Source organism: Juglans regia, chromosome 8, assembly GCF_001411555.2.
Source record: "Juglans regia cultivar Chandler chromosome 8, Walnut 2.0, whole genome shotgun sequence".
Lineage (NCBI taxonomy): Eukaryota > Viridiplantae > Streptophyta > Magnoliopsida > Fagales > Juglandaceae > Juglans > Juglans regia.
Window position 1 is genome coordinate 5,332,067 of NC_049908.1, and position 8,958 is coordinate 5,341,024.

General features: G+C 35.7%; 1 protein-coding gene across 2 annotated transcripts; it reads left to right on the forward strand.

The window, feature by feature from the left end:
* Window positions 1-1,312: 1,312 nt before the first annotated feature.
* On the forward strand, window positions 1,313-6,905 carry LOC109001118 (kinesin-like protein KIN-7N). Of its 2 annotated transcripts, none has more exons than XM_018978262.2 (17): window positions 1,313-1,521; window positions 1,667-1,756; window positions 2,150-2,268; window positions 2,366-2,479; window positions 2,590-2,671; window positions 2,770-2,837; window positions 2,924-3,001; window positions 3,143-3,285; window positions 3,363-3,465; window positions 3,593-3,673; window positions 4,089-4,157; window positions 4,235-4,294; window positions 4,397-4,549; window positions 5,032-5,325; window positions 5,684-5,770; window positions 5,992-6,150; window positions 6,238-6,905. In XM_018978262.2, the coding sequence occupies exons 1-17, from the start codon at window positions 1,377-1,379 to the stop codon at window positions 6,616-6,618; spliced, it is 2,226 nt and encodes a 741-aa protein (XP_018833807.1). In that variant the 5' UTR covers window positions 1,313-1,376; the 3' UTR covers window positions 6,619-6,905. The 2 variants fall into 2 exon arrangements, with proteins under 2 accessions (XP_018833807.1, XP_035548946.1); XM_035693053.1 differs by having other exon boundaries at window positions 3,387-3,465.
* The last annotated feature ends 2,053 nt before the right edge of the window (window positions 6,906-8,958 follow it).

The window sequence follows — 8,958 nt, forward strand, 5'->3', positions numbered from 1 at the left end:
TACCTCCCAGTGACCCAGACCGCTGCTCGTCTCTCCCTCTCTCTGAGTTTCCGGCGCCGCACCCAGCTACCAGCGTCTCCTTCAACGTCGCCGTCGCACGACTAGCATCCGGTCCCTCTCTCTTCATCTCCGTCACCGAAGATCCAAACGTAAGAAACCCTATCCCATTTTATTTTTTTGTGATTTATATTTTTAATAGAGATTGGAAGAAGGATGGGGTTTATCGGAGATGGAGGATGTGATTTTTGTGAATTGTGTGCTGTGGAGCTTAGATTGTGCATGTGTTTTGGTTTGAAATTTGAATGAGTCCGTGACTCCGTGCATGTGAATTGTGTTTGTTTTCTCATTTCTGTAATTATTTCCGATTGGATTGGATTTGATTGTGTCTAAGACTCTAATTAATTCGGATTGAAACCCCTAAATTAATTTAGGGGTCCGAGGAAAAAAATCTCACCCCACATATGCGGGGGCAGGGGAGGGGTGGCCCACCCCATAGGGGGCAGGTATCACCCCTATTTCTCCTTATCCAACCAAGAGATAAATCTTTTTGTCTAACTAATAGATAAGTCTCCTAGTCCAACCAAGAGATAAGTCGTCTTACCCAACTAAGGGATGAGTTGTTCATTGTCCAAATCTACCGCTTCTCGCCCAAATCATAAGAATATTCCTCATTGGGCTTGAATCCTCCCACATCATTTATTTAAATTTTGTATGTCCTACTATGGCCTCCACGTTTCATGGTACGTTGTTGAGACTTTCAATAGTCCTTTCCTCGAGGCAGCCTAGATTGCCAACCAAACCGCTTATAAATTGACCCATTTATCGACTACTCAATTGGTCTCAAATTTTGCAAGAGTGGAAGCGCCGCACTTTTTTTTTTTTTTTAAAATAAATAAATATGAGATTTTTATAAAAAAATTAATTTTTTAATAATAAATTTTATTCTTTTTTAAAAATAATGTACAACGTTTATATAATCAATAATTATATATAACATTACTCTTTTATCATTTATATCTTATTCTGTGGTTCAAATAGTCTTCGATCCCCACGTACGTTCGAATATCGGAAAAATATAGAGCCCAATTCAAGGCCCATTCTTAGGTCCATCAAATACCTTACGGTCGGAACCCATGGATTCGGGGCTCGTAATTTCCAGCCCACCATGTTCTACAACGGGCCTACACAATACACATCCATGATTGTCAATTAAATTAGTTTCGAGGGTGATTCCGTAAACCAAGTTACCAAATTTTCAAAAATCTGAAATGCTTTCAAGAAGACTGCCCCGCCCCCGAGTCACTCCATCACAAAAACCACCAACCCCAAATCTCCGAGAGAGAGCGAGAGAGCGGAGGAAGAGAGAGTCGTAATCCATGGAGAATATCTGCGTCGGAGTCCGAGTTAGACCTACCGTACCATCAGAACTCTCCAATGGAGCATACTGGAAGGTTGAAGAAAATCGCATTTCTCTTCACAAGGTCCACGGCACCCCTATCTCTGGCCTCTCTTACGCTTTCGGTACATCTCCCCTTCTTTATATCTCCATATTAAACCTTTATACGTGTATGTATCTGTGGAGTATACGTGCTCGCTTAGTTTTCTTTTCGTTTCTTTGATATTTTCTTGAGAGTTTGTATCATAGCGATTTTCTTTTCTTTAGCAGATCATGTATGCGACGGAAGTTGCACCAATGCTAGGGCTTATGAGCTTCTTACAAAGGAAATCGTGCACGCCGCAGTTGAAGGCTTTAATGGTATCCCTTTTGTTTCAAGGTTTTGTTGGAATTTGCTATGAGTGAAAATAGTATACTGCTCCTTCTAAGATTCATGATAATGAAAAATTAACAGCAGCAAAGGCTGTAGTCGGTCAATTGGAATATTTTATACAGGGAGAATTTGATGTTTGGCGTACCTTATCAAAGTAATTGATGCGTGCCATGGGATTTGTCAGTTACACATGTTTCTAAACCTCCTTGACTTTTCTCATGTTGTACTGCTGTATCGCGGGTGTTCTGTGTAATGCTAATCACCAGCAGTGTTTTCTGTATCTATTTAACGTGAAATGCATTAAAATTGGAATATCTTGATTACTTTAAGCCATTTCATATAGATATTCGTGTTGAAGGTGACCAATAGCATTTCAATAGGTACCGCATTTGCATATGGACAAACCAGCAGCGGGAAGACTTTCACCATGAGTGGCTCCGAAACTGATCCGGGGATTATTCACCGGGCAGTTAAAGATGTATTTGCAAAAATTCAATTGGTAAGCAGGTCCATGGATGTTATTGAAGTTGATGTGCTTGTGATTTCTGATAATAACCTTTCGACTTTTACCTTCTGTTGGTACTTAATAATTTCAGATCTCTGATCGTGAGTTTCTTATTCGAGTTTCCTACATGGAAATTTATAATGAAGAAATTAATGATCTTTTTGCTGTAGAGAACCAGAAATTGCAAATACATGAGAATCTGGAGGTAAGCTATGTAGGCTATTGACAGTTTACAGTTTAATATAGTTTGTTAGTTAGACAGTTTATTATAGTTTGTTTTGATGTATGTGATCACCAATTTTTCTTGGCTTTTAGCGTGGCATATTTGTTGCAGGACTGCGGGAGGAAATTGTTAACAACACTGAACAAGTGTTAAAGCTCATACGCTCGGGAGAAGGTTTGACATGAAAGCTTAAATTCTTGGGCTTAGGTTTCTTACACGTTCTTTTAGTTAAATATCTTTCTTATATATATTTTGAAAATCATGTCTTCCAGTTAATAGGCACTTTGGGGAGACTAATATGAATGTTCGTAGCAGTAGATCTCACACGATATTCAGGATGGTATGTTTTATGGTATGTTTTTGACGTGTTCTAGAGCTCCACTTAAAAATTTGGAATATTTATTCAACTTTATTCTGTATATGCAGGTGATTGAAAGCAAAGCAAAGGACACCAATTTGTCCGGCGATTACTCAAGTAGTGATGCTATACGTGTCTCAGTCTTGGTTTGTAATCTGTCCACTATGCTGCATTATAATTCCTTAAAAATTATTCCATATACTGTTTTCATGTTTCAGATGATGTTCAAATTTGAGATCTTTTGTTTTTTCCTTTTATTTATTAATTCTTCGCTGCATGAAACAAAGAACTTGGTAGATTTAGCCGGGTCTGAACGGATTGCTAAAACTGGAGCCAGTGGAGTACGACTAAAGGAAGGAAAGCACATTAACAAGAGCTTAATGGTTCTGGGTAACGTGATCAACAAACTAAGTGATTGTGCAAAACAGAGGTATTTGCTTTTCTTTCAGTAAGTCATCTTAGTTTTATACAACAACAATGTCGTTTTGAAGAAATTTTCTGTTTCAGGGGTCATATTCCCTATCGCAATAGTAAGCTAACCCGCATACTTCAACCTGCTCTCGGTGGCAATGCTAAGACTTCAATAATATGCACTATAGCACCTGAGGAGGTGGTCAACTATCTGATTCTTATTTTCTTACGTTCATCTATTTTGCTCTTCAGTATTACTCTTTTGGCATGGTACATCTTAGTTCATCAATTTTGGTTCATAACATAGTATGTAACAACACATTTAGGTACACATTGAGGAAACAAAGGGAACTCTCCAATTTGCTAGTCGAGCCAAGCGCATCACTAATTGTGTTCAAGTGAATGAAGTATGTTCTCTATTTTTTTTAGTACATTTTACGTTTATGAATCTGTGATCTGGCCAATGTGAGCCTTTTTTTAAGCTTATTGGAAAGAAAACTTTGGTGTATGCGTAATGGTCCCGGAAAAAGCTACAATCCCTTTACCTTATTTTCAAGAGATAGATTAATGTAACATCATTCCTGTTTTTAGTCTTTTCTCTGTCAGGTCGTTATGATTATTTTTTGTGGCACTAATTATTTCAGTTTTCGTTATTTAGCTAACCCTTGAATTCACAATGAATCAAACAAAAGGATATGGTCCAAAAGTATCATTGGGCAGCTATTGGCATTTTCATTACCCATCACAGAGTTTAAATTTTTAGTCCTTCCCCTTCAATTTGATGGTTCTAAGAAGTCTAGTGACAAGTATGTATTGTCCTAGATCTTGACAGATGCAGCCTTGTTGAAGAGGCAAAAACTAGAGATCGAGGAGCTTCGTAAGAAGCTTCAGGTGATGATCCTTTTTTGTTCTTGTTAGTGTTACAGAGAAGAGGTTAGAAATAAACTAAAAAAGTTGGTCTTTTTTAGGGATCCCATGCTGAGGTGCTAGAGCAAGTGATCTTGACTTTGCGGAATGATTTGCTGAAGGTTGGTTGTCTTTTCATCTGTGAAATGATAACCATTACTTAGCGAAGCATAAACTATATACCCTTAGAGGCATATATTTCTTGCTTATTTTCCATTATTCAGCATGAATTAGAGAGGGAGAAGCTGCAGATGGAACTGGAAGACGAGAGGAAATCACACAGAGAACATGATAAAAGCATTTGGGAGCAGCAGATGAAAATTGTTGATCTTTGTGATATTGTTACTTCGTCAGGCTTTGACACGAAATCTGGTCAGGTACTATTGCAAAAAATGGCCATGATATTGATTTTACCAAATAATATGCAGCTAATTTTCTTATTCATGAAAAAAAAAAAAAGGCAATAATATGTAGCTGCTTTTTAATCACATTCTCTTTCCATTTCCAAGTGTTTTCAAATTCTCCAAGCCAAGGTTCTACTTAGCTTTTCTCAACCTTTTAACCGATTTTGGCTATTCTACCATTTTGTTTTATCTACCAAGTCAATGTCTTCCTTGAAGGACTTAGATACTCAATTGCAAGCCACAGAAGACACCCAGATTGTTTGATATAAAACATCTAAACCAGATGAAAAGCCTAGCATGTTGAGATATAACATTTGTGCAACCTTATTCCCTCTCCCCAAATGCTCATGAAAAGAGTGTTTATATACACTCTTATAATGTTTCCATTCTTAATTTATATACTTTCACATTTCTATTTGGTTGTTGATGATCTCATTATTTCCATCTACCGGCAGGGTCAGGATTCTGTGACACAAAGCCTTAAGCAAGAATGCAATGACAGCAATAGTATGTGTCATGGAGATACTTTCAGAACCCCTTGTTTCAAGGCATCTCCTAAAGCCTTTGTTGTCAAGCGCTCAAGCTACTTAACGCTCCCTGATTACAGCCCTCTTCCAGATACATTTAGCAAAGTGGTTGATGAAGACACATGGCTGAGAATCAATAAAGGTCACATAGTTGACCTTGATTCGCTTCAAATGACTCCTGCAAGAAAAGTTCAATCGTTTCCTTCAAGTGATGCTACTCCTGTGAGTTTATATTGCTTTATTTTTCCCTAAAATTGATTTATTCATGTTAGTTGTAAATAGTCTATATTCTGTTTCATTTAGCATAAACAGAAATTTAATATTTAGAAGCTCATTGGCTTCATTATTTGTCAGCCGTCGTAAATAAATAATATTTATCTAACATGGTTGTGAGGATTTTGAACAAACAATTCTTTGGTTGAAGGAGATAATGAAATACTGAATAATTACAAACTTAGACAAATTATTATGTAATATATGGCAACGGTAGTGATGCCTTTCATGTTTGTAGGATTTTGTATTTCTGTTTGAAGCTAATATTTTTATGGATCTTTTGGTTTGACTCGTTACATTCTCTTAGGCTTGTTCATCTGGGAATTATAGACAAGAGGTCCAACATCTCAAAAGACAGTTGCTGATTGCCACTGAAGAGAGGAATGAATTGGAGGTTAGTATTTACCATTACTTTGACGCATTCTTCTTAATTGCTACAAAATTTTCAAATGCATTTTTCGGCAATGAAAATGCCTAAATTCTTTAAATTTCTGTGGCAATGTACCATCTTTTGCTTGCTTCATTGAAGTCAAAAGTAAGCCGATATGTCCGAACTTCAACAAGAAAAGCATGCATTGCAATTTTTTATGGTTGATTACATGCACCTGTTTACAGAGAGAGCACGCAGAGCAAATACTGTTGAACCATCGACTAATGGATGACATATCCGGGCTCCAAAAAGAAGCAAAACTTATACTAGAAATGCCGAAAAGGCTAAGTGAATCTGTGGCGAATTGCAAGGATATCTATGGGGATGTTTTGTCAATAATGCAGGTAAAATCTCTCATATTTGCATCTTTCAACTTTATATGAGGTTTGCCTCTCAAATGACGTTTAGCTTATTCTTTGTGATCTTAACAGAGTTTTGTGTTTGATGAGAAATCCACAAGTGCAAAATTGCTATCGAGCACAAGTGAAATTGGTATGTGCCTTTTTAGGACCTTGGAAACTCATTTCTCAATGGGAATGGACGACCATATTCCTTTCACTGGGAACAATTCTTTAATTCAAGAGCAACGTAAAGTGCTTTACGAGAAGTTGAATAGCACAATAACATCCCTGGTATTATCGCAAACACCAACAGCTGAGAATGAACAGCTGGAGGCTAAACAGTGTAGCTGTGAAAATAAGGTAGCTGCCTGGTCACAATTATCAAGATTTCATGCATTAATTATGATTTTATTCTCCATCATGTTGTTAGGACTTTTTTATTTAAATTTTTTCAGCATTTTGATTCTTTAATTATGTGTTCTATTTATTTTGACTGAGTCATACGATAAGTGGCTTTCAGGAATAGTACGAGAATATGAGCAAATAAGTAACTCAAGTTTGAAAAGTGCTTAGATTTTTTGTTCAATTTCTGGAAATACAGTGGGGCATTGTCTCATCTTAGTTTCCCTTCGATAATTTTTGTATCTGAAAACATTGAAAGATCAAATCTTTTTTTCCTTTCTGGGTGCTTCTTTGGTGCGTCTTTTTAGTGTCATGTGTGCATCCCACTCTTTTGTTTTCCTGGTTTTTCTTGTAGCGTATAGAGTGATATTAGTGCATGATTTAAATGATTTAAAAAAGAAAACTCTTCCTTCGGTATGTCTGAAAATATTTTTTTTTACTTGCATTGGATTTTAATGCATCTAAAACCTAATTTGAATGATTATTCTAGATCATGTCATGGTATTCCTTGTAATACAAATTTGTTTTATACCATGACGTTAGTTCCGGACTACCCTGGCTGAAAATGGCATATTGTCATGCTGACAGCCTGTCAGCACATTTTTTCGTGAAGCACACAATTCTACATATTCCTTTTATGATAGTAACATAAATTTTTTATCAGAGATGTTATTGGATTTAAAGACAGTGGCACAATTGTCATTTATATTTGGTTAATGATTAAAGGGCTTGTCTTCCTCCTTTTGGTGATTTAGCATGGAATAAATTGCTACTCAAAACATTTGCAAATTAAAGAAATATGAAGTTTGGTTAGAGATAGGGATTCTAGACACCACCTATTTAGTTCTTACTGCAGTAAGCCGGGTGTGCTAGATGTTAGAAATGAAATATCAAGTCTTCAAAGTACCCAAATGATGTGTGTAGCTTTGAAACCCAGTGATGTATACTTGAGGGAAGATACTGAGGAAATTAATTACTTATGCAAAGCTACAAAAGGAGAATGGTATAATTCATTGGGGTCCAATATTATGCACCCCAAACTGATTTTAGGACATGCTTGTCAAGTGGTTACAAACATTAAACAGGACCCTGATGATTCAATGGTGGGCATGGTTTGATATATTGAAGAACAGCAATATCATCTAGCTCATGCCAGAGAGAGAGAATTACTACTGGCTGAAAACTTATGGAGAGCATCATAGGTTGCTTTCTCGGGTTTAAATCTAATTTCTATGTCTAAGGGCCACACCCAGGGAGAAGAAACCGTGGGTTGGAGAAAGAGTTAGATCTCAATAACCAGCTCCTGGTGGTTTCTAAGGAAAGATATAAAAGTTTGGAAAGAGAGTTTTAACATTTGAAAGAAGAAAGAGATCTTTTGCGACAGATGGTTTCTACGGAAAACTTGCACTGGTTGCTGACCAGAAGGAGAATGTTTTGAAGGTTTTGAACACCCAAGTACAGAAAAGAAAAAGTCTGAAAAATAAATTAAAACAGTTTAGTACAGCTTTCGCCTCAGAGCTCAATATATAGTTTCTGTACCCAAACCGCTTGGATGTTAAAGGTAATCTTTAATGCTTGTAAAAGGCGTATAAATTGAGCCCCGTTAAAAGGTTTTTTTATGAACCTTAGGATGCTTATTATGCATTCAAATAGAGCTACATATGTAAGAGTAGAAAACATCGAGGACAAGTACATCACTGGGCGTTATCACATGGGTTTTAGCTTCCAGCACTCAATATATGAGTTTTTTTTTTTTTTTAGAAGTAAAAATGTTTGTATTAATATGAATAAGCATAACCCAAGTCCTCAATATATTAGTTTAAAATATTTTAACATGGGATTGATGTATTAGACCCCTATAGGTGTTTTGGAGGGGGTGATAATATACGACACAATTAGTAAATTCGACATAAACATGATATGAAATAAGCGAGTTTAGATTTAATATAAATATGTTTAAATCAAAACATGTTGACTCAATATGACACCATTAATAAACGAGTCAATAATGAAACTAACTCATATAATATGAATACATTCTATTTTTAAATTTTATAAATGTTTAGTTTTATGTCTTTTTTGTTGTTGAGAATAAGTAATATTAATTTCTATGACTAAATTCCTAAAACTATTAAGTTTTTTTGTTGATGTTATTTTCTTTTATGAAAATATTAAATTTTTTTTTATATATTATTAGTTTGGATATTGATAATAAAATATTTTATCATAAATGATATTGTGATTACGAATGATTGATATAGTTACCTTTATATAATATTTTAATGGGTTAAAAATAAATGTACGGATCAACTCAATTTATTTATATAAAACTGGTTGTTGGCAAACGCTAGTAGATCGTTTTTCGCTCTTTTGCTCGAGGTTACATGTTCAAAACAACTTGCGTTAGTA

Excerpts from the sequence above, each read along its gene's own strand:
- LOC109001118 (XM_018978262.2), top strand. The coding sequence starts at position 1,377 with ATGGAGAATATCTGCGTCGGAGTCCGAGTTAGACCTACCGTACCATCA. Across the intron at positions 3,286-3,362 it reads AGTGATTGTGCAAAACAGAG|GGGTCATATTCCCTATCGCA; the intron begins GTATTTGCTTTT and ends TTTCTGTTTCAG. Across the intron at positions 4,158-4,234 it reads AGCTTCGTAAGAAGCTTCAG|GGATCCCATGCTGAGGTGCT; the intron begins GTGATGATCCTT and ends GGTCTTTTTTAG.